Here is a 24,553-nt window from a genome sequence, read left to right as displayed (position 1 = left end):
CTTCCGTTGTGTATAATTTAAATCCGCTTTATTTTGTGGGGGTTGGTTTTCGTTGCAATTCCTTTTTGTCAGCAGGAACCGCTTAGTAGTTCTGTTTTCTGCTCATTACATTTTTACTATTTTACAAAATTCTAAACTAAAATTAAATTGTTTTCCATCGCACAACTTTCTTCAACAAAGTCATCTCTTGAATTAGGGGCGTTCCCAGTTGGGCATTTTAAAACTAGAGTACAGCCGGCGAGCGCTTCTTCTGGAATGACCCATAGGGATTCACAGTCCATTGTAGATGCGATTGATGGAGGATTGGTCGAGTATTTTCTTAAGCGCTGGAATTAGAAAATTTTGTGATGACAATTAAATATTTAATCTTTCATAATATTCCTTGAAATAATGTTCACACGAACCTTCCTTGTCCTCCTCCGTAAGATCCTTCTTGGGGAACTCCACATCGAAAGTGATGTACAGGTTGCCGGTGAGGTTGTTGTTCTCGAAGTTGGGCATGCCCTCGCCCTTCTTGCGGATTCTGGCTCCGGGCCACGTGACCTTTTCCCTCGTCACGGGCACCAGGTGTCCATCAAGGTGCTTGACCTCCATGGAGAAGCCGACGAGGGCGTCCTGCAGACTGATGGTCACGTTCGTGTACAGATCATCGTTCTTGCGCAGGAATCGCGGATGCGGCATCTGTTGAACGCGCACAATGAGGTCGCCGGGCTCCCCATCTATATGTGGCTCTCCCTCGGCAACGAACCTCGTCTCTTGGCCATCGACCATGCCCTGTTCCACCTCGATCTCCAGCGTGCGCTCCTCGTTGACCAGCTTCACGTTGGGACACTCGTCGCACACCGTTTGTTGGATCATCTGGAAGCGTCCGGGTCCCAGGTTCCGGGTGACCATCTCCTGGCGGCAGTTGCATTTCCTGGTGCCTGAGGCGGGCTTGGTAACGGGCTTGTTCCTCACGATCTCCACAAAGTTTCCGGAGTAGAGCTCCTCTAGGGAAACGTACAGGTCCATGACGATATCGGCGCCTCGCGGAGCATCTTGCTGCTGGCCATCACCACCAAAGTTAAAGCCGAAGTCCCCAAAGAAGCTGGAGAACGGATCACCGCCGTGGTCCATCATGCCCTCCTTCTTGAGGCATTCCTCGCCACAGCGGTCGTACGTCTTCCGTTTGTCCGGATTGGAGAGCACTTCATAGGCCGCCCCGAGGTCCTGGAACTTCGTGGACGCATCCGGGTCATCCTTGTTCTTATCCGGATGCAGCTCCTTGGCCAAACGGCGATACGCCTTCTTCACCTCGTTCGTGTTGGCGCTTTTCTTGACGTTCAGTATCTTGTAGAAGTCCCGGCCGGCAAGAGACTCCTCCACCAGCAAGAGGGACAGCTGAACAATAACCAAGCACTTGATTAGCTGCATTTCGTTTGTGTTCCTGTTTGATTCAGCAATGCATTCTTTTCAGCCAGCGAATTCGAAATTGAATTTTAAATGCTGCTGGCAAAAGTGTAAAAAATTCGTAGTTGTCGCCGCTGGCAGCTTTGTTTGTGTGTGTGAGTCGTGGGCTGCGCTGATTGGTTGGCACTGGCGTTAGGGTTGTCACCGCTCCTCTAACAGAGCAGCTGATTCGCATTGCAGTCAATCCACAAACTCTGGCAACGTTGCTTTGCTGTTAGGCTGTTGTGCTGTTACTGCGCAGTTAGGCGCCTCTGGTCACACTCGCTAGGTGAAGATAAATAAAGAAACGAATTGTTTAATCCAATTTAGCCTGGCGAACTGCAGGCTTGCTGTTAATCTGTCTCCGCTTTGCCCTGTTCGGTGACGCGCAAGTGCCTTTATTTTTAGTTAGATAGCGGCATTCAGATCAAATGCCAAAGGCGCCCACGCTTGGGTTCAACTGCAAAGGTAATTTAAATGAAGTCCCTCGATGAAACCCCTTTCTTACGGTACTTTCGCCATTCTAGACACCCAAGAAAATAAGGACTATCCGAGCATCGCATCGTAACGGGAATTCTCTGAAGACTAATTTTACTAGAATTATGGCATAATAAATGTCAAGGCCACAGCGAGACAATAACAAAACCTGAACATCTGAAACTTAACAAAAACTGCAGCTGTGTGCGAGATAAAAGGTGAGTAATTCATCACTTTAATTATGCAGCCGGTAGTAGTGCAATAATACGTGAGTTAACTGTAGGGCTAATTCGCAACTGGTGATGTCATTACTTTAACACTTTAAGCGCGAGTTAAGATCAACCAGAAAGCAAACATTTCATGGGATGTACATATGTACATAATTTATCGACCTCAATAGACAGTAAACCTTCCTACGTAACGAAAGCCCCACTAAAATAATGCATTTAAACAATTCATTGGCTTAAAACAAACTATTGAGTTTACCATTCCATATTGACTCCATCATAATCCTTTTAAATATTAGAACTGTAACTGAGCTGTAAACTGAGTTCTCGAATTATCTTACTGGGACTCGTACATGCTCCAGAAGCTCTACTGTAGTTCCAGACCCCCTTTTTGCATGTTATCAGTCGTGGAACAAAGAAAAATTCATTGTAGTATAGAGCCCAATAATCCCACAAAAACAAGACTGAGTCAGTCGACGGGAGGAAACAAAGCAGGGTATCGAAGTTGCAATACGATATGCACTAGACTTACGATAAAAGAGGCCCCGCTTCTATTGCACTAATAGAACTTTGGCTTACATGACGGATCAAGGCTGTTATGCTATAGTAAAACAGATCTGGCCCAACACATGTCAACCGTATTATCAATAGCTCCACTAAGCTAATCTTATCAGGGCCATAAATAGGAACCCCTTGTGAGAGTTTGCATTATCCGAACATCTTGACCACGCACAGCACGCAAATAGACGAGAAATGCGGGTATTACCAAGATAACGATACCAAACACTATACTGCACTTGAGTAAATTTCAGAGACATGAAATTACCAAAGCTTTTAGTAAAGCTAGATAAATATAAATATTTATAATACAAAAAAGAATCTAAATCAATCTGCTTTTTTAAGCGCTTTGCTCCAATTTCTTATTGGGGCTTAGATCTCATTGCTAAAGTCTATCCGTATGAACAAGCGTTGATCTCGGCAACTATTAAAGTTAGAAAATTTCCATTTCTTAAGATAAGCTAGAACTATTTGAAACACACCCACTCTGACGACCATAAAACACTTATTACCTTATTTATTTTACTTTTTTACTTGCCAAATTATATAGATATGCCGAAAGAATTTTGACCCCCACTATCTGACGGGTATTACGGGTGTCTGATAGTCGTTCTCTAAACGCATCCAAGTGAATGCCAATCAAGCAAACACTCCGATTAGCAAAATCCGGAGATTAGCAAATGAACCGAGTGGTAACCGATCGTCAAGTGGATCCATTAAAAGACAAAAAGTAGACCGCTGGCAAGCAGTTTCGCCCTGCCAGGGGACGCGTGCGGTTGTGAATTGCGATTGTGCCAAGGCAATAACATTTTCGAACCCCTTTCATTGAAAACTAGTAAGTTTGGGCAACCGAAACAGTGGCAAGTGCTAAAGAACCATAGAGATCTGCGGATGTCTGCACTTGAAGTTGACTGTGCGGCCAAGTGGGCTGTCCCACCTAATCTTCTCCAGCTGTCATGAGGACTGCAACGGACTTGGTCTCATTCAAAAATATTCAGACCTAATCGCCGATGCTTATCGAATACTTAAGCAGGGACCGGCCGGCGATAAGCCTTGGGCTTATTATTTTCAAAATTACCAACTCTGCAGGGTGCCAGGATGGGTGTACCGAGAAATAAACGAATAAAAATTCCGTGATTAGCCGCGATATGGTTTATGGACACTGATTATGCAAGCAAAAATAACCCAACCAACCATTGTCCACTTCCAGATGCAACGAACTGTCTAGGGCTGGATTACTCCCACCTTGCCACTTCCTAAAAACCGTGAATCTTCCGAATTCCACGTATCCACCATGTGCTGCAAGTGCTGCGGAGAAACTCAACGCAAGGTCTGGGTCTTCGGCTTGGGATCGCTGTTCCTTGTGCTGGGAATACTCGTCGTGGTCTTCTGGCCGGGTATTGCAGATAACCTAGTAGCGGATGTGAGTGTCTTTAGCTAGTAAACAAAATTTTAAGGAACAGCAAAACTTATTTTAGGGAGTAAAACCAAAAGAATGTAGAAAACTGAACTCTTGTTTGCGTCATAGGTCACATATTACATTAATGTAACGATATTATTAAAAACTAATTACAGGGCCTTACCCTCAAGCCAGGCACTGATGCCTATGATAGCTGGCTGGAGGCACCCATTCCAATTTACCTGAGCTTTTACATGTTCAATTGGACGAATCCCGAGGACATACGGAACCCGAACATAAAACCAAACTTCGTAGAGATGGGTCCGTACACCTTCCTGGAAAAGCACAAGAAGGAGAACTACACCTTTTACGATAATGCGACGGTGGCATATTATGAGCGGCGGACATGGTTCTTCGATCCGGAGAGATCCAATGGCACCCTAGACGACATGGTGACTGCTGCCCATGCCATCACCGCTACGGTGGCGGATGAGATGCGAAACCAGCGCAAGATCGTCAAGAAGATCATAAACTTCATGCTGAACTACGAAGGCGGAAAGTTGTTCGTAACCAAGCCGGTGGGCGAATGGATCTTCGAGGGTTACCAGGATAACATTACCGATTTTTTAAACCTGTTCAACACCTCCATGATTGACATTCCCTACAAACGCTTCGGTTGGCTGGCGGACCGCAATGAGTCGCTGACTTACGATGGTTTGTTCACTATTCACACCGGCACAGACGATATATCTAATCTGGGTAGACTCACCCACTGGAATGGAAAGCCAGAAACTGGATTCTACAAGAAGCCTTGTGGTGTAGTTAATGGAACCACTGGCGACTTGTTCCCGCCCAAGATGAATGTAAACGATGAGATTACGATTTTTGCCACCGATGCTTGCCGATTTATGAACCTCAGTCCCCGGGGCACATTCGAGAATCACGGCCTGACCGCCACTAAGTGGGTAGGCACCGAGGAGACTCTTGACTCCGGGGAAAACTACCCTAACCAGGCCTGCTTCTGTGATGAAACGCGATTTGATGAATGTCCCAAAACCGGCGTAGTGGAATGCAAGGCGTGCCGAGACAAAGCACCCATTTACTCCTCCTTCCCTCACTTTTACCTAGCTGATCAGTCGTACATTGATGCTGTCAGTGGAATGAAGCCGGAGAAGGAGAAGCACGAGTTCTTCTTAGCCGTGGAACCGACCACCGGAGTGCCTGTCCAAGTGCATGGTCGCATCCAGATTAACATGATGATTGAGCCCGATGACGACTACGAGTAAGTAAAGAGTAATTAGGTACACAGTGTCAAAGAAAAGGGGAGTCATCATGAAAATTTTATTTGCAGCATATATCGTGGTGTGCAAAAGGTTTTAATGCCAATGTTCTGGTTCGATCAGTACGCAGAGCTATCCTCTGAGTTGGCATCGAAGGCCAAGGTAAGGCCTAGTCCACACGTGAAATGACTTTCATTTGAGCGCCTTGCTTTTTATTTCAGTTGGCCATTAATTTGTCCAGCTACGGAATCATATTCGGCTATTCCCTGATAGCTTTCGCCAGTGTCTTTCTCATCACCGGCGTCACGCTGACTGTGACGAAAAAGTGGGTGCGACGAACTCCCGAAGATGAGGACATGCTTACCAACTAGAGCAAAATAGTTATTAAGTGTTGCCAAAGTGCCAGGATATGTTAACTCTCCTAGTTCATTCTGATAGTCGCCCGTCACATGCTGTTCTTTGTCAGTTACGCGTTATGTAATATGTAAGTGATACGAACCGACGTTCGTCTTGCATTTTGTGATAGCAAACCCTACTCTTAACACTACCAAACCCTTCTGTATATGCAATATTACACTAATCATTAACAAGTCGAAACTTATTGATTGAGATTTTACATATTGTACTTGATACACAAAACTTCATAAAACCAAAACACTCCGTGCAATTTATTTTAACGTTTTCATTTCAATTTTCGTTTATTTGGAAAAGATAATTTTTACAACTTCTGTATGCTTTTCTCAAGGACTTTTTACTTATCGTATACGATTGTTGGATGCTTTAACGATTTGCTTTATAAATGCATTATTTAAATGTTGTTTTGTAAATTAATAAATAAAATTAATTGAATACGTATATATATTTAATTATATATATATGTATGTATGTATGTATATTGGTGTATATGTAAGATATATGGCAAAAATTTTACATTTTCTCAAAGATCACATTCCTCAATTTAGCCATAGACTTTTAGTCGAGAAAAATCTACGCAAATATTTGTGACATCCATCAAAAACTCAAATTAATTTTTGCACGCACACTCACACATCCAAAAAAAACAGTTGGGGAATTATTAAACGAACAAAAAATAATAAACAAAGTGGATACAAAAAATAAATCATAATCGTCTCTCGCTTATTACTATGGTGGGGATGGAGGGCAAGTCTAGGCACTCTTGAAATTCTTTAGTTCCCTTCGACCAGCAATCGAAGCAAGCAAACCCATTTCAAACCATTTGATAGCCGATTTGAATGGTTTTCACTTCATTCTTTCGCTGGCCCGATTCGTTGTGAGTATGTGTGTGTATAAAGAGCGACATTGCTACGTACTAAAAATTTGCATAGTTTTATGTTGCGTTGTTCTGGCTGACTAAAATAGTTATAAATTTAGTATAAGTTTAAATAAAAATCAATCACAGTTGTTTGGGCGGAAGTAGTTAGTTTTAAGTATTCGCATTTCTGGCCTAACTAAGTATTTGCAGCTAAGACTAAAGATCTACGATGTAGTTTAGTTAATTAGGTAGTGGTCGTATTTTATACTTGAGTATTGTTGCTTCCCATTTTGTTAAACTTCCTCTCTATTTCCGATGGTGTGTCATTGTGGTTTCTGTTGTGGTTACGTTACCAATTCCCTTAAGTGACTAGACTGGGTTCTGATTATTTGAATGCGTGTTTTGAGGTTAAGTTGCTCTCGTCCTGTAGGCTTATGTATGACTCTGTATTATTCAGTTGTTTCAGTGGCTAGTGTTACTTGGTTTTTTTCTTGTTTAATTGTATTTACCATCTGAAGTTGTGGACCTGCTAGCATGTGTTTTTCTAAAGAACTGGCTTTGTTAGTTAAATGCATGTTAGTTCCTACTAAATAGCTACTCTTTCTGCTGTTCTGACAAATGGTTTCTTACGGTGGGTTTTCGGTTACATTTACCCCTTTGTGCCCGGCGAATCTTTATTCTTCGAAACACTGTGATCGAATTTATATAACGCTACACCACCCGAACTGATCTATGCAAATTTCCGAACGCAGAATGAGCTCTTCACCTGGGCACACTCATACATCAGCACTTCGAACAGCAATCGAACTAGAGAGAAGAGTGTCGTTTTGGACCCGTTGTCCACTTCCGTTCCGGTTTCCAATTAGCTTGACGAGTCTAGCTGGTCTTGTTGTGCTGCTGCTGCTGTTGCTTCATCAGGACGGCGGGATCGATCACGTAGTTGTTGGCCTCGGCCAATTGCTGGACAGGTAGAGGCGGTAGTTTGTCCTGCGGATGACGGTGGCTTACGGTAGATCCTTTTCTGACCTTGCTTAGGGTTCCTCCTCCTGCAGAGGAGCTGGAAACACCATTCGTGGTGGCACCTGTGGGCTGCGCACTGGACGTGGGCATTTCCTGACCAGTCTTCGGATTTATAACGACCTTAGTCTGTTTCAGCAAGGAACGATCGTTGCACAGCGCCGAGATCAGCGGCAGATCTAGATGCTTGCTCTTCTCCCGAAGGAGGGCGATGTCCAGCGCTTGGGCCTGTGCCTGGGCATGGGACTGGGCTGCCATTGAAGCCTGCAGCTGGGCCAAGATGCTGTTGTTTCCCCGGTTCAGTCCCAAACCAAGACCCAAGTCAGGTCTCGGACGCTCACCTGCCCACTGGGCGCCGCTGGAGGTCTTTGTTAGCGGGGAGTTCGCATGATGCGGATTCAGCGTGGGTGGTTTACGCGGTGGAACCGGGCTCATCCTGCTAGGAATGGGCTTAGAGGGTACTGAAAAGCGGTACGATTAATAAGATATCAAACTGAATATAAGGTAATTACTCACTTGGTGGTGGCTTTTCACTGGGCGCCGGCATGGGTGGTTTCTTCAGCCGTCTGTTTACATACGGTGGTGGTGGCGGTGGTGGCAGTCGCTTTCCCTTGGGCAGCAAATCAAGCGAGTTCAGAATATTGTCGTCTGATCGCGATCGCGCAAACATCGAGGAGGACGAGGAACTGGCCCCCGCAGCAGCTGCCGCTGCCAGAGCAGCCGGGTGGAGGGGAGGCGGCGGTGGAGGCTCATACGAGGAGCATAGGCTGGCCATCGAAGGAGAGTACAGGGGTGAGTAGCCGGGTCCTGGCAGCTGCACATATGTATCCGATAGATTTTGGGTGGAGGCATATCGAGAGTGGGTCGACAAGGCCAGTGGTAGGTAGGGGGTGCTTCTGTAAATCGCCGGCGACACCTGCATGGCCAGATAAGGGTGGTGCGGTGGCGGTGGAGCTGCTTGGGCCATGGCCGCCAGTAGGGATCCCTGTTTGGCATCCAGATACTCCTGCTGGCTTACCGCTGGGTCCTGGATGGGGTAAATTACGTAGTCCACATCGCTGTATAGCTGTTGCTGGTAGAGCTCCAGTTGTTTTCTAGCCATTTCCCTCCCGTAGAGGTGACCCGCCAGATGGGGGTGATTCGGTGGGGGCGGTGGTGGCGGCTGGCGCGGCAAACTGGGCGGTGGTGGTGCCAGAAACTGACGAGGTTTAATAACCGGTAGTAGCACACATGACTGCTGATGATGCAGTGATGCCGTGCTCTTGTGCAGACCGTAAGGAACTATCGGTATCCCAATAGCTGCCGATCCAGAATGTCGGTGGTGTGCCGGCACGTGATGATGGTGCAGTGAAGCCTGGGATCCGCCGGCATAGTTGGAGTTATGCAGCGATTGCTGGCTCAACTGGTGGCTGCACACCGATCCATTGGAGGAGGCCACTGATGAACAATGGTGCGGTGCCGCGTAACTTGGCTTGGCCCCATCGGGAATCAGGCTGGTGTGGGCTTTCAGGATACTTATCTGTGGCCGGGTTGTGATAAATCTGGCTGTAACCTCCTCGGACTTTAAAGAACTCATCGAGCCAGCAGCACTGGGCGCCGGATTTGCCGACGAACTCACAGATATCAGGGATGTGGGTCTGGGCTTGCTGGAGATGGAATATGGCGGTGGATCTCTTCGTCGAATAGCCGGCGGTGGAGCTGGAATGGGTGCTGGAGGTGCCGGTGGACTACATGGACTACATGGAGGTGTATCTGGTTTGGGAGACACCACAGCTATAGGTTTAGGCAACGGTTTGGTGATCGGTGGGCCACATAGACCAGTTTTCTCATGCCTAGCACTGTAGGGCGGTGGTGGTGCTGGTGGCTGGTCCACCTCCTCTTCTCCTTGGTTTCCTAGTGGTAGCGTCACGTAATCGCAGTCCGAGTGAAGGCTACTGGATACCGTTTTCCGGCTGGGGTAGGTCCCCCTGCCCACAATCAAATTGGTCAACTCTTCTGCGGAGAGCAAGGAATGTTTGTTGTCTGTTGGATCGCTCCCATCGCCTCTAAAGGAACTTCCCGTGCTGACGTTAGAATCCGATCGCATTCTGAATTCATCTTTCTTCTTCCCATCTACAGAATCAGGATGCGGCGCGTGGGTTTCTTCTAGTTTCTGGGGCTGGAACATCCCGTAGTGCGAGCTCTTTTCCGACTCGGCGATCTCCGATGACTGTCCAGTTAGCTCACTGCTATGCATGGTGTAAACGCCTGATGTTTCCGTGGGCGGAGCACCGTGCGCCAATGTATAAACTCCAGATGCGCCCGACACACTCTCCGTTTCTTCTCTTGCCGATGTGGAGAGGAAGTCGTCGGGATTCGTTTCGCTCAGGGCCGAGTTTTGGGCGGTGTGACTAAAGCCAAGTTCCAAACTGGACGAGGTGGAGTGGACAGGCATGGGAGCACCTGGCGAGGAAGCCCCTGCTCCATTGACAGGAGAAGTTACCACTACAGTGCTACACGTGGAGGAACACTGGGAGCCGATGTTATGCTGCGAACTGGGGGAATCGGTGGCGGTAGAGGAGTCATTGGCCGTTGTTCCCATGGAATTTCTCTGAACAGAGGAGCTCGTGATGGCCGAGGCGCCGTTAGAGGTCGCATCTTGTGGCCTCACACTCAAGGCAGCAAGCTGTTCTTCCAAATCCTTGAGAGACATCTGACCCACGCTCGAAGTTTGTCTGCTTACACTGGGTCTGTCCAAAAGATGAGCCAAGGCCAAACTTTCCGTTGACGGAGCAGCTAGGGGTGCTGGTGGTGTATTGATCATGATCTCCAGCTCATCTTCGGAGTGCACTCGGTCACTCACTATCCCAGAGGTTGTGTTGGAGCTGGTACTCGAGATAACCGATATTCGCTGCTCGTTTTTGCTTTTGTAGGGCAAGAGCAGACTTCTGGAACAAGCGTAACTGGCATGTAGCCTTTGCGATTCGGCAGCCTCCTCCTCCTCCCGTTTGGACACCTCCTTTAGCCTGGCAGCCAGTTTCATGCTCCACTGATGTGTATCCTTGCAGAGGGTCAGGAGCAGTTTGTTTTTCTCATCGGATGCGGCGTACAGCGTGATTCGGCTCTCTCCAGATCGTATTTCAAACTTTTTCCGCTCGAAGGAGAGCTTCGTGATATTTGGCCACAGGAAGGTTGTGGTTTCGGTATTGGCTGAGCTGCTGGTGCACTCCCCTCCTAGGATCTTAATGCCCTTGGCATAGACCACAAACCAGGCACTACCAGAGCCCTGCTCACTTTTGGCCAATCGCATCCTGTACGTATGGGCATTGATGGTTTCATGGAGACTGCATGCTTGTTGGATATATAGCAGCTCCGCCTCAGACGTGGCCATTCCCAAATGCTCCCGGTGACAGGCTCTCATTGCACTTCGCGCCCAGGGAGTGTGCAGTCCACTGGGTAGGTAATCCTCGATACGGTAGTAGTCTGCTCCATTCGGTGGCAGGGTGGGGGGCAACGGTACTGTTTCTCTCTTTGATGTGGATGCCACATATGTCGAGAGTCTGAGCATCCTCTCATTGGCACGTTTGCTAATCTTGGGTAAGGTAGTGGTGGCACTCAGGCCTCTTCCTCCGTTAGAAGGAGATGCCAACGTCTCCTCCCCCGAATCATCCTTGGAACTACTCGACCCCGGAGGAGCATCGCCCAGATCCGCCTGAAGAGCCAGTCCGGCAAGGAAGACCAGTGCCTGCTCCGCCTGTTCCCTCGGCAAGTCGCGCTGCAAGATGTTGTGGCGCAGCTGCAGGTAGTAATTATGGCGGGACGTCTCATCTTTCAGCATGAACGGGCTCTCGATGTAGAACTGCACGCGAAAGTGTAGCTCCAGGAGCGGTCGTCCATTGGCATCCAGCCCCTTAAATAAAGATATACCGCATTAGCTAACATTCCATAATGATTAGTTGTTAAATAAATATTTACGTGGGTGTGCGATGATCGCCAGCTCTTTGGGCCATACTTTGAGAGCTTGCTCTCGGGATCTGCGAACATGTACTCGCCATCTGCAACACACGAAAGGATATACATTGATTATAGAAAATTACAAAAAATGTGAAAAAAAATTATATTTCCAATAACCAATATTTCGAATGCTGTGAAGAAAATACTGATATTTCTAGGCGCAAAATAATAATTGGAAGAAAAGTGAAAAAAAAAATATTATTTTTTTTTTGAAAACACAGTTTGATTGGAAATTTAATTACGAACTCAACGAGGTATAACATTCCATATTCGGACCAATATTTCGAATGCAGTGATCAAAATACTGATATTTTTAGGCGCAAAAAACAAAAATTTCATTGATTTTATGAAATGGAGTTATTGTCCCATCGAACATGTTCTTATTTAATAAGGGCCTCTTCCATATCTTTCAAAGTGGAAACAGGCACTTGTTAAGATTTTTGTAATAACCAAACAGAGGCCTACAACTTCATTCATTGAAATATCAAATTGCTTGTCAAGTCGGATGCCAAGTCTGGGCTGAATTTCCGGTTGGGCTAAGGAACTTTTTGGCGCGCAGCCGCCAAGGTCGCTAATCAAAATTTTAAATGAACTTTCGGCTATGCAAGGGGGACCTCCTTTTCGTCCCAAATCGGGCTCAAATCGGATCGAGACCCCGACCAGACTTCTGTCAGTTTGTCAGGCAATAAACAAGCAACCCATTGACATCAACAAGAGTCAGAGACTCCAGCAGATGAAGACGATGATGATGACGATGACGATGACGACACGTCAGGTTGTCAGAGGCCCATTGCCTGATGCTCGAAGACGAAACCGAGACCGGTACCGGACCGGGTTATATAGCTCCGACCCGAGCCCAGCAGAAGGGCCCAAGGGCATGTCGGCGGTGCTCGAGAAGGCAGAGAAAAAACAACAGCGAAATCAACACACACTTCATCGAACGAAAAATTGGAATTCCTGCATACAAAATGAAGAGCAGCAAGATGAAAAATAATAATTATGAAAAAAGCAGGCAGGCAGGCAGGTTGAAGGAGGCCATGGAATAGAGGCACCTCAGCATCGAATCCACAACACAGCAGCAGCAGCAGCAGCAGCTACAATATCATAATAATCATCAGCGGCCGAATAAGTGCCTATCAATGACGACGTCGTGGACGCAAAGCTGGAATGGAAGTGGCAACAAGTGGATGGCCAGGGGAGTAGAGCTATTCGAGTTTGGATCACTCAGAAAAATTGCCATATATTAATTTTACTATAACTAATTACCAGGGCCACTTCTTCCATATCATGTAGGGATGTAAAAAGAGTTGAACTAAATAACCGATTAGTGTATTTAGATTTGAGAATAGGCATTTGTTTTGCACAGTGTAGAAACGGAGTCGAAGCGAGAGCGAGTGTTGCATACCAAGCCCAAAACGCAGCAGCGAACAAAACCGGGAGAGAAAGAGGAAAAAACAGGTAGAAAGACAGGTAAGCAGCGCTGGAAAAAGAGGCAGTTGAAACCCAAGTCGTTCGGTTTTTAGCCGCAGTTTTTAGACTCCAGCCTCGAAACTCCAAGCGATTTCTTTTCGCATTCAAATTTCACTCCATACCACTCCACTCCAGAAGCTTTTGGCCAAGGCTCTCCAATGGAATTCGTTCTTGTACACGTATCGGAATCCTGGTATTCTACGAGCTGCGGGCAGGTGTTAAGGCCAAAACAGTCGGATGGATCTCCGATCTCGGCTCTCGGATCTCGGCTCTCAGCTCTCGGAAAGCCACTCGTCTAAGGCGGCCTGATGGATCCTCACGCAATCCCAGCGTTCCATTCTGCCTTGCCCGCTCCCAACGGCAAAAACCTAATAATTAACATATTTTCCATCGCATTCCTCAACGCTCACAATTAACACGCACGCACTCGGTTTTCGGAGGAGGGTTTGAAGGGGCAGCGAAATAAATCTTCAATTTGAAACACATGCAACACAAATTACAGCCTCAAAAGCAGAGGCAGCTGGCCACGCAGAGACAGAGGCAGAGGCAAGGCTCATCAAGCAGAGGAATTCCTGAGGTAATAGCAGGAGGAGGAGGAGGGCAGGAGATGGAGTCTTAAGTTGAAGATGGAGTTGGAGAAAGAGAATGAGACGCAGTCAGGGACAGCTGCGCCCAATGCCATGGCTTGGCATTCTTCAGATTCAGATTTATTTTCAAGAAGGTTGCAGTCCGAGCTGGAGTGGCCATAATAACCAAAAAAAATATCAAAAAATCATCAGGCGCAACTAAACTAAGAAATACTCTTGATTTTCACCAAAGATTAAAAATGGGGGAATTTTGAAATATTCATTTAAAACAATAGAATGTAAAATGGTCACTTCTAAAGAAAAACAAAAAGTTTTATGTATTAAAAGGTTAAAGTATATAAAGAAAATCAAGAAAACAATAAATGAAACATTTCAAGTGGTAACATATATTTTGGAATTCCCAACTTCGGATATACCCGGGAGGGAAGATGTGGAGTTTACAGGGTATCCTAAGAATGGGCAGCAACATAAATTTATGTGTGTGTCTGTGCATCGAAACTGGCTAAGGAAAAGAAGAACGAAAGACGAAAAAAAACGTAAAACCAAAAGAATTTTAATTTCCGATGTTATCAGATGCACGCAGCCCGAAGAGGAGAGGCGGCAGCTCGAGGGGATCAGGGGATGGACAGCCGATGCAAGGCCGAGTGTTCACGTCCAAAGATTGAAGGCGAAGACGAAGACGAAACAGCCAACGCCGTATAATAATGATTATGAGCCATTAACATTAAATGGAAAAGAAAATGCTGGTCTACAGATTTCAGCTACAAAGGGGGTGGGGCTCCACGAAAAAGGGTGGGGAAAATCATGAGCCCGGCGGCAAGGGGGAACGAAAAAGGTGCTTTTCTGGCCCGGAATGCGGCTGAAGAGTGGAATTCCAGCAATGCGACAGCCTAAAAATAACACCAAAAGGGGAGAATGTCGCTTGGTAGATGACCACTGACCACTGACCATTGGATGACAATGTTGCCAAATGGCCAACGGCCCAGTGCCACTTAAAATGCTGCGATTCCAAGGAGCAGCTCAAATTTGCATGAAGATGCAATTTATTGACACTGGACGGCCATAAAATGTAAATTCACTTCCATCACCGTTAAAAGCTTCAGAGCAGACGAAACTTAATTGTGACCCTATTCTGATTCCTTTTTAGGCAAATATCGAAATCGAAAGACCAAAGCAACGAACTCGGAAGCATGGCAGGACTAAGAGTTCCAGTTCCCAAATACCAATGCACAAAGATTTTTCGAGATTAGTACTACTACTATATAATATTTGGTGTAACTATCATTTACGTTTGCTGATCGATTGCGGCGTGATACTCTGGGTGAGGGACTGGGAACTCGAAAAGTCCTAAGCCGAGGCCAGAAGAGCAACAACAGTATAACCGCATACCAATCACAGATACACCGTCCACTGACATGGGCAGGAATCCCTGGTCAGAAAGCCAAGCACCAGCGCACACACGAAAGCAGAATGCAAACTGCCAATTTCATAGTTGCGTCTGAGGAATCCTCCGCGAGGCGAGGACGTTGGCATGCCCAGCCCGATCCTCATATTCAGTTAAAGCTGCATCCACAGCCTCGGCAGCGACTCCGGCTTCGAGCTGCATACCAAATTCTTAGCTGAAGATGTTGTGGCAACTTCAACGCTCCCCTGCCTCCTGCCTCTTGCCTCCTGCCGAGAAATTGATGCCAACCAGCTTCGAAAATTTACGTGTTGTGTTCTTGGGCTCTTGCTCTAACATCGTATCAGAAAATAAAGGGTATACGGGAATAGTCATTGAGCTAAATAACAAAAACTTCCTAAGCAATTCGATGTTTATACATTATAAAATCGGGCATTTAAGACATTTCGAGTAACGTTTAAAATAACTATCGAAAATTTTCCTCAAAATGTTATTATAATTAATATACTTTTCCCTAAAAGAGTAAGACAACTTCGATTACCAGAAAATCAAATTCCTCTCTCCTTTCTTGTTTGTTCCACCCCGAACCCCCCTTTCCCCTTTTCCCCTTTCCCCGCCCCCGTTTTTGGTTGCTTGTGGGTCTTTGGAGAACACATATATCTGTGGCCAATGCCAAAGACGTTGTCTGCTTGTTTTCCAGGTTTCAGCTCAGACTCCGAAGCTCTGGGCTCCTCCATACTTCATCCTCCAGCCTTCATCCTCCAGCCTCCATCTTCCATCCTCGAAACTCCATCCTCCGTGGCTGTCGTTCGATTCGTTTGTGTTAATGCAACGCGCGACGGCTACCTGAATTACTGAACACGCGTCTTGTGTCTGTTCCCCTGCATCTGCAGCTCAACGGCTGCTCCTTCGCTGAGCCCCTCTTCTGTATTCCTGAAATTGTTTGTTCGCCATGAAGGCGACGCGTTCCTGCCTTTTTGTTCGTTTTATGTGCCATTTTTTGTGTTGCTCCGCTGTGTTGGTATTTTTATGTGTTTTGGCAGATCGCTTTGGCCAGAATGGAGGATGGAGGCTGAGTCTTCTGCTGTTACTGCTGCTGCTGCTGCTGATGATGATGATGAGCAGCTTTTAGAGCGGACTGGTTTATGTTTATTAGTTGTATTTTTCATGCCTTATCGCTGGCATTTGGCTACTCCACAACTCGGAAACAAAACTGGACGCAACTGTCTTGGAACCCCAAATAGCAAACACCGCCATGGACTTACCTATGAGCACAGCCAGACCGAATAGTTCGGTGTCCAGCATCCCTTGCGTGGCAAAGTGCAAACATGTCTGCGTGTAGACCTCGCGAACTCGACTCTTGGCATCGACTAGGAAGTACAAGGTTTTCGGCTGCTGCTGCCCCAGAAGTCTGCAAATTCCGCACAAAATTAAGCAACACCATTTTTGGGCAGCGGAAGACCGCATCAAACACACTCACCTCAGGGCCAGGAATCGCGAGCCTGGTGATAGTTGCTCGGCTGAGGACGCGCATACTTCCAAAGGCGCGCTGACGGTGCAAAATGCTCGCATGCTGCATCATTTTCCGTATACAGCGCGCGCGTTCGAAATACGTTGCTGTTGAAAGTAGAGGAATAAGAGAGATTAATATCTTTATTGATTAGTGAAGAAACTTAACTGTTAACCACTTAGTGGGACTCGATTTACTAACCTTGCCACATTAGTGGTGCAACAATACACAAACTGAAACGCATTCAGTTACTTACTATTAATGTAATATATCTGTAAGATATTTTATTTAAAGCGGACACTTTGTAGAATTCCAAAGAGAAATTGTCGCATCCAGCGCGTCATTTCTAACCGCATTTCTGGCTCATCAGATGCGATAAAGCTGCCGCTCGATCGGCTCGGTTAGGCACCATTCTTTCAGGCAAATTGATGCCGCTGGAGCCGCCCCAGACGGAGTTGAAGACGAGAGGCGGAAGATGGCAATGGCAATGGTGATAGCGATGGCGATGGCGATGGCAATGGCGCCCGCCTCTTTTGGGCTCACCGACTGCCGAACAATTTCACCAATCAATAACGAAAGACTCAGGCGACAAACTTGATTAGCGGGCAGGGAACTTGGACTTGGGACTCGGACAGAAAACTGAATAGTGAATAGTCAATACTCGGGGAGTTTGGAGGTGCGTGCGTGGCAGCCAAGCTCCCTCCCCCTCTCGATGCGTTGCGCATAAAATTATTAAAATTCAGTTAAAGAAAGTTCCAAAGCCTGAGCTAAGAGGCAGACAGACACCGAAACTGGACTCGTGATGAAAGAAAAGTATTTTGTGCATAAATTAAAATCAAATCGAATCAAATCAACTTTTTTGAATAGAGCGCCGGCAGCGGCGACAACAGTTTCGACCAACCCGGCGGAGACGCATAAATTTCAATATTGGCGCATTTTCTGTGTCTAATAAATTTCAACGTTCAATAAATTTATTCAGAGTCAAATCGAGAGTCCGAGTCTCCGAGCCCGAGAGCCGATAGAGAGGGTTAGTGGCACTGTGGCATGCATATCCAAAGATAGACCAAAGAGACAGATGCTGGCAGAACCGCCCTGACTTATAAATATACGTTCGGTCCGACCGGAGGTATGCCTCCTCCATCACCGCCTCCCCACCGAAAAGCGATCATCAATCAAAGAGCACATTTGACATAAATTAGAAACCAAAGAATATCTGGGAACACTACAAACAAAGCTTCCTCCCCTCGAAAAGACCCCTCCAAAAAAGCTTTTCAAAAGCAATTATATTTAAGCCGATTTCCATGCGCACCTTGGACCCGGCTAAGGTGATCTGGAGAACAGGCTCAGACACACACTTTATGCCCGATCACAGACGATTACGAAACGAGAATTGAAATTCCAGGTCTGTGTCTCTAATGTGCTGCGATTGACTTATTACCGAGGAATTTATTCGGATAAACATGAAAACTACATTGTTGAGCTCTCAAGAGGAACTGGATTAAGCGATCACTCAGTCGCAGATGTTGAGTGACTGACAGTTTCGAAACAAATTATATATTATATTTTTTTTTTAAGAGTTTTGGGGGTTGTTAAGTGCCTTAGTATTAAATTATTCCACAAGAAATTATCTTCGTCCATTAGGCATAATGATATGTAATTGAGAGCGACAATAAGAGGAAACAGCAAATTGTCGTTAAGGAAGCCCTCCCAACAATCTCGATAACAATAAAAGGAAGCTAGTTTCCAGATTGCAAGAAATGAATTGAAGTTCTGAAGGAAACGATCGTGGCTTTATTGCAAAAATGATATACCATTAATCGGAATAAGCTTCCTTGTTCAACAAATAGAACGCTTTTTGATGGCCGAGATATCTGCGGAAGTAATAGCTCGGCCATGAAGTTACTGAGACGATAAAACTTCATTAAACACTACTTCGCACATAAATCCTAGCAATCATTTCTCTTGAATTCCAAACTCCGACAATGCCGGTCATTATGTAATCGTCAAAGCCCATATTCAAAATGCCGAAAATATATGTGCGCTCACGATTTCTTGGAGGATGAGTCAACAAAAGGGGGAGTGAGCACGAAAGTTGCCTTAATTAAAAATTTAAACTAATTAATGGTGTTTAACAATTTCAATCATTGAAAATTATCGCATTCCTCTGGCTAATAAGAGCGGGAAGCAAAGAAAGCCGTGGCGAAGCAAATTATTAAAGCCAACCTACGAGTTATAAACAGAGAGAAAATATTGTCTAGTCCAAAGAAAGGAAGTGTAAGATTTATAACATTCCAGTATGAAATGAGTATCGAGCTTTTCACCGTGCACTGCTGGCCATTAAAAACGCGGCAAAGAAGCGAGCCAAGTGGAGCTGAGCGACCGCAAGAGACACGCTAATCAGCAATTAGCAAATGGCAATAAATATTTTGTTTATGATTAAGCGCGGGGCGGACATGTCCAGGGGTGTTGTTCAGGAGTTCCGCGAGTGGGTCGGCTTTCCGAGAGAGCTTGGAATGCAGCCACTGATGGGGCAGTGAAGGCTGTGGGGGCAGAGGGGACAGTTGGGGCCTGGAGCTATAAAATCTCACGGGCTCTGCCGCGATCAAAGTCAATTAAATGGCGCAAGCGCCAGCAGCGAATGCTTTTCTGCTGGCTAAGCGAATGCCAAAGGGGTAAAGAGAGCAAAAACCAGAGAATTAAGTCAGCAACTGAGCAACAGAGCAACAGAGACGTTCCGCATACGCCACGTTGTGCTGCGACAGCAACTAAGCAACACAGACAGCACTGTAAAAAGTTTAGCATACAAAGTTTCAAGCGTTTTAGATGACGAGGAAAAGCGGAGGCAATTTTAAAATTTTATTTCATTTGAAAGTTAACAAAACAAAATATTAAATCACTAGTTTGTTCCTAAGCAATACGAATAATCCAACTCTCTGTTGTAAGTTCCATAACATAATGAATAACTTTAGTATTTGCTTCGGTTCTCTTTTCTCCCTGTGAACGACCGACTACTATGTCAACTGCACATGCCAATGCACTGAGCTCATTCGGGGCGTGTGTTTGTCAACCGAGTTCCAGCAATCGCCAAAGTCGAACGATCGATTCGATCGATCAGACCCCAGACCACAGAACTGTGGATCGTGGGGCAAGCGGAGGTGCCGGAACCAAGACCCATAGAGCCGACGCTATAAAGACGATAAACGTTCCAACCGCATGTGCAGGCCCATTGAAATGCTGAACGAATCAGAAATTGAAAATATCCATATGGATTTCAGCGCGGAATGCGAGTGCGCATGGAGCAGATCAATAAACATGGCAGCGTAAACGGTCGTAAGATCGAGCAGCGAGGAATGCGAATCGAATTGGCTCTAGAGAGGTCTCGGAGATCATATGATAGATTCGATAGATCAGAAATATATTCCTTGGGTTCTGATGGGAACCAACCAATGTATTTGATGAGGCCCAATTGGAGAGCTAATCATATCATGCATAATTTCGAGAAGCCCACAGTTCGAAGCTCGAAACTAGATTTAGCATGCAGCCCTGACTATCTTTCTGCAGCGAAAGCGTACGAGAAGCCCGTTTCAACCCACACACTCCACAGACTCCGACAGATTCCTAACCATTCCCCACAATCTCGACTTCTTTGAGAAAACGGCGAGGCAAGTGCTCGAGTACCGCGCTTCTCTCAAACTCGATTCGCATTTTATTGAAAGTGTTTCGAGCGCTCTCAGCTCGCCAACTAATGAATGACGATCGGATCGGCGAGCGGTAACTTTTGACGTGGAATATTTTGCTCATGAGTTGGCCTGCCGAGACCGGAATGGACTTAAAGCCGGAGCGGGTTCTACGTGAGTCTGGGCCTTTTAATTACCGATAGAACGGCAACTGGCGTCAATGGGACGGCCAGAAATAGTTCAGCTCGAATCTGTTTGGTGGCATTTTCACACGCTGGCCAACGCGGCGGATGCGCGTCATTCAAAACGGGGCCCACAAGTGCTATTCCAAAAGGGGTGTGGCCCCCGGGCGTTGTCACGCAAATGGGTTTAACCTCAGCCGATTACTGATTTCTGGCTCATCTGGGGAAAAAAGTCCCCGAAATGCCCGTTTTCGGAACGGTTGTTAAACTGCCTAATGACGCAAATTATGTAAAGAGTCATCAATTTGGGGAGGTATACCCACATGAAGCCGATATTTAGATATTATATATTGTTTCGATTGGCACTCATCGCAAACAATTACGAAACTTGGAATCGTGGAACCAATATCACAATGTTTTCTGTGTGCCGGGTTTAGTGTGCCATCAAATGGGCAAATAACTCGACGTCTCTTTGCCAAACTGCGAATATCGAGTAGGAGAAAACAGAAATCAGAAATCAGGGAACAAGCGACTGAGAAACAAAACAGCAAAGCGGCAAATGCCGAATTCCGAGCTGCGGAATTCCACTTGCTGTGCCAGTTATGGCTAAACAATTTGATGTCTTTGAAATGCGTGAAATGTCCCCGCCGATGATAATAATGAAAATGGTCGCTTGTTTGGCTGCTCGGTTGCTCGCTTGGCTGGATAGTTGGGAGTAGTGAGGAGCAGCCAGGGCGGAGTGGGCCAAAAGAAAGCAGCCCACACGTCGTCGCTCGGCTTCAGTTGGCTTGCCACAACCACATCGCACCACTCTGCATCACTCTGCGCCACTGCGCACCACACCCCGCAGACGCGAAATGCCCAACTGGGCGAAGGTGGTAACGGTGGTGGAGGCGATGGAGGCGATGGCCTCCGCAATGAGAGCAGCAAACAGCAAAGTACAACAACAATAAAGAAGCCGCAACGTGTGCCGCATGCCAAATGGAAGGCGTGCGAAACTATGCTGCCGTAATACCCTAGAAAAATTAGCCGTGCATAAGGGGTATATGAGTGCGCAACACGAGTAACCGATCAGATAAGGATATATGGCAAAAAATATTTCATTTTTCTACGCACACTCCATTCAAACGATAGCGATCGTACACAAATACAAAAGGGGAAAGTTAGTTTCAGCTCACTTAAATATGGCGCTCTTTAAATATTATAATTTTAATTTGGCGTATAATCTAAAAGACCTGCATTGCTTTTTTGACACTTTCCTAAAGTTATGACTGGCATATTACTTTCGATCATTCTCAGTAATAAGGCTTTCAAGTCTTGGCCTTTTCTGACAACATGCTAAAACAATATTTCTGTACGAGCAAAGCTATAAGTTCAATTTTTAATTCCACGAAGGTCGTTCATTAGTGTATCCTACAAGTTTAACTCTGAGCCAGCCTCGACTCCGATTGTCATTCAAAATTTGTTTAATTTGTTGTACATTTTAATTGCCTGAATTGTTCGAAGCAATGGGCAACCACACTTGTGACTGTTCACACACGCATATGAACTGCGTGCAGGAATTTCGGTTTACGAAATTATTATTTTGAGTTTGTACATACATAAATATAATCATTGCTGTGGCTGTTGTCAGCTTCAATGCAAAAGCCCATTGCCTGAGGTCAAGTGTGATGTGGATGTGGAGATACGCGCGGAGATGGAGATGTCAGTAATGCCAGCTCAATCGAAAAAACCACAAGCCAACTACAACTACGATCCGGGGAATACATGTGTACTCGGCGAGATACAGATACGTCTGTCCGCAGATACAGTTACCCATATGTATGATTGCCTGGTGGCAAAATCGTTTAACGATTAGCGTTTAACCGCTTAGAGCTCATCGACTGATACCCAAAGCGTGTGTTTTCACCCGTTTGTTTATCTTTCGCTAATTTACATTCAAGATGTCTGATTGCCAGGCGGTTTCTGATTGCAGCAAGTGTTCCCGGGATCCCGATGGACGGTTGAAATTCCAAACCCTGGAAAAACAATAGAACTCCAACGGTGGAGCTTCGCTTTTCTCTTAATTGTTTCGCCATCGATTGTTCTAACAACCGTTTAAGTAGCCTTTTAATCGGAACCATAGAACCAATGAGACCGACAAGCCCCTATGGAAATTGGATCCCGATCGAAATGAACACCTTTGCAATAAAATAACAAATTAAATATAATCGGTATTTTAAAAAATACGAAGGGTCTACTTTGTATATATATATAAATGAGAAAAACAGCTTCCCTATTTCAATATACCCTCCGTAGAGTGTCAAATTTGACTGACATTTGATATTCCATGGCCCGAAATGGGTTAATTGCACAATTCGCTGGATTTTCGACTGTTGGCGGGCGCAAAAAAGTTTAAAACAAAAAAGCTGGCGACAACAACGAAATGTTAAACAATCGTTGGACGTTGGCGATTTTATGGTTGGCAGATAAGAAATTTGCTGGCATTTGTTTTGTTTGCCGTTTTCAGGGAGTCATTAAAATTCCGGGGAAATGGCCCCATATGGGTAAATGGGTACATGGGTACACTAGTCTACATACATATACATATATCTACACGTGTATCTGTCCTTTTCTTACCTCAAGCCGCCGCAGATGTCGGCATTGTTAGTGCTGTATCTGCTTCTGTTTCGCGTAATCCACAATAACTGGCTTTTCAATTTGTAGTTTTGTTTAACTTTTGCTCACTCTTCGTGCACTCTTGAACCGATCTATCGATTTGGCTATCGATAAGTGCCTAACAGTAAAATTTTCGTTTCGTTGTTGTTACTTTCTGACCTCTTCCACTTCCACGACGCGATCGGGCCGCATTCCAGCGTCGCACATACTTTAATCAAAACTCACTACCACCAGCACACTTGCACACGCGGGCGAGCGCAACTGCGAGTATCTGTGTGCGTGGAGTCGTTGTTGTTGCGCGAAAGAATGCCGTTTGCTGGGTTGTTGTTTTTGTTTTTGCTGTTGCTGTTGCTGACTGCTTTATTTGTTGTAGTTGTAGTTTCCAGTGGCCAGTTGTTGTTGTAGCTGAATTTTTTCTTTTTGACCAGCGCCAACTTTTCGGAGTTGACTTCAGCTTCAGCTTTTTCACACTAGTCGTAGATATTTTCGTGGTTTTAAGGCGCGTTTTCCCAAAATCAGAACTAGTTGCACCAACACCAACACCAACAAAAATCACTTTTGTAATTTAAGCGAGTGCGAAAACGAAGCGCGCTGTTTTTGTTTCAGTGAAAACCGAACTTCACTTTAAGCAACTGAATCTGTGTAGCTCTGTGTGCGTGTGTGTGTAAGTGTCTGGGCGAGCTGGTGTGCGTGCGGTGTGCATTTAAGATCTGCAGAACAACTTTTCCGAATGTTAGGTTTCGAGTAAATTCATTAAACCGAATTCATATTTCCCAGTGGAAACCACATGCTTTCCTGTGCCGACGATCTGTTCGGTTACCGTTGACGTTTAGCGATATACTGATTTTGCCCCTGCGTAGCGAAACCGAACACAACGAAGATCGAGTCGAGATTTCGTTAAAACCTAACGAAGCCGCGTTTAACGAACGGAGAGCCGAAGAGAGAATTCGAATTCGAAAGAAGCGCACACAGTCGCATACACAAACCCGATGGCAACAACAACAGCTACGAAAAATGTAAATAGCAATAAGCAATAAAAGAAAAACAAACTTCAAAGGAGAATCCCAGTAGCCAACTATGTGTGTGTGCCTGTGCGTCTGTGTGAGTAGTGGAATTCCAATGGCTTATCTGGGGAGAAGCCGATTCCGATTCCGATTCTCAAGGGCTTAAAGGATACCCTGTTAGGATGGCGGACTTAAGTAAAATGCATCTCAGAGGAACATCATGGTCTATCAAGCAATTAAAGGTAGGGAGAAACTTAGTTTTAAGTGCTAAGTTGTAAGATTCCTACACAGATATCTTGTAGTTTACTTGCAATCTTATTCTAACATTATTATTAGATCTATCTTTCGGCATTCACTTTTTGCTAAACTATGGCGGAAGCCTGTTGGATTCAAATCCAGCTCTCAGCATCC

At 45.6% G+C, this 24,553-nt stretch overlaps 3 protein-coding genes across 4 annotated transcripts; 1 reads left to right on the top strand and 2 right to left on the bottom strand.

Moving 5' to 3' along the window:
• Nucleotides 1–11: 11 nt before the first annotated feature.
• LOC6526310 (dnaJ homolog shv) lies at nt 12–1,558 on the bottom strand. Its single transcript, XM_002087396.4, has 2 exons — nt 405–1,558; nt 12–326 (listed from the first exon to the last, which is right to left on the bottom strand). Exons 1-2 carry the CDS (start codon nt 1,411–1,413, stop codon nt 271–273), a joined length of 1,065 nt encoding a protein of 354 aa, XP_002087432.1. The 5' UTR covers nt 1,414–1,558; the 3' UTR covers nt 12–270.
• Nucleotides 1,559–1,699: 141 nt separating this feature from the next.
• Nucleotides 1,700–6,024, top strand: LOC6526309 (protein croquemort). 2 transcript variants are annotated; one of them, XM_015197859.3, is made up of 7 exons: nt 1,700–1,896; nt 1,956–2,123; nt 3,241–3,525; nt 3,901–4,113; nt 4,266–5,371; nt 5,441–5,531; nt 5,591–6,024. In XM_015197859.3, the coding sequence occupies exons 4-7, from the start codon at nt 3,985–3,987 to the stop codon at nt 5,738–5,740; spliced, it is 1,476 nt and encodes a 491-aa protein (XP_015053345.1). In that variant the 5' UTR covers nt 1,700–1,896; nt 1,956–2,123; nt 3,241–3,525; nt 3,901–3,984; the 3' UTR covers nt 5,741–6,024. The 2 variants fall into 2 exon arrangements, with proteins under 2 accessions (XP_015053345.1, XP_002087431.1); XM_002087395.4 differs by lacking the exon at nt 3,241–3,525.
• A 24-nt stretch (nt 6,025–6,048) lies between these two features.
• On the bottom strand, nt 6,049–24,139 carry LOC6526308 (protein expanded). Its single transcript, XM_002087394.3, has 6 exons — nt 23,100–24,139; nt 16,592–16,728; nt 16,377–16,522; nt 11,614–11,693; nt 8,176–11,548; nt 6,049–8,120 (listed from the first exon to the last, which is right to left on the bottom strand). The coding sequence occupies exons 2-6, from the start codon at nt 16,681–16,683 to the stop codon at nt 7,519–7,521; spliced, it is 4,293 nt and encodes a 1,430-aa protein (XP_002087430.1). The 5' UTR covers nt 16,684–16,728; nt 23,100–24,139; the 3' UTR covers nt 6,049–7,518.
• Between the last annotated feature and the right edge of the window lie 414 nt (nt 24,140–24,553).

Source organism: Drosophila yakuba, chromosome 2L, assembly GCF_016746365.2.
Source record: "Drosophila yakuba strain Tai18E2 chromosome 2L, Prin_Dyak_Tai18E2_2.1, whole genome shotgun sequence".
NCBI lineage: Eukaryota > Metazoa > Arthropoda > Insecta > Diptera > Drosophilidae > Drosophila > Drosophila yakuba.
The sequence above is the reverse complement of the archived record's forward strand: the minus strand, read 5'-3'. Positions and strand labels throughout refer to the sequence as shown.

What these genes read in the sequence shown, in the direction of transcription:
- LOC6526310 (XM_002087396.4), bottom strand. Translation starts at nt 1,413, where the DNA reads ATGCAGCTAATCAAGTGCTTGGTTATTGTTCAGCTGTCCCTCTTGCTG. An exon ending in TACGGAGGAGGACAAGGAAG is followed by an intron (nt 327 to 404) that starts GTTCGTGTGAAC and finishes TTCTAATTCCAG; the next exon opens with CGCTTAAGAAAATACTCGAC.
- LOC6526309 (XM_002087395.4), top strand. Translation starts at nt 3,985, where the DNA reads ATGTGCTGCAAGTGCTGCGGAGAAACTCAACGCAAGGTCTGGGTCTTC. An exon ending in GAGCCCGATGACGACTACGA is followed by an intron (nt 5,372 to 5,440) that starts GTAAGTAAAGAG and finishes TTTTATTTGCAG; the next exon opens with CATATATCGTGGTGTGCAAA. An exon ending in AGTTGGCATCGAAGGCCAAG is followed by an intron (nt 5,532 to 5,590) that starts GTAAGGCCTAGT and finishes TTTTTATTTCAG; the next exon opens with TTGGCCATTAATTTGTCCAG.
- LOC6526308 (XM_002087394.3), bottom strand. Translation starts at nt 16,683, where the DNA reads ATGCGAGCATTTTGCACCGTCAGCGCGCCTTTGGAAGTATGCGCGTCC. An exon ending in GGCGATCATCGCACACCCAC is followed by an intron (nt 11,549 to 11,613) that starts GTAAATATTTAT and finishes TCTTTATTTAAG; the next exon opens with GGGCTGGATGCCAATGGACG. An exon ending in CAGTGAAAAGCCACCACCAA is followed by an intron (nt 8,121 to 8,175) that starts GTGAGTAATTAC and finishes ACCGCTTTTCAG; the next exon opens with TACCCTCTAAGCCCATTCCT.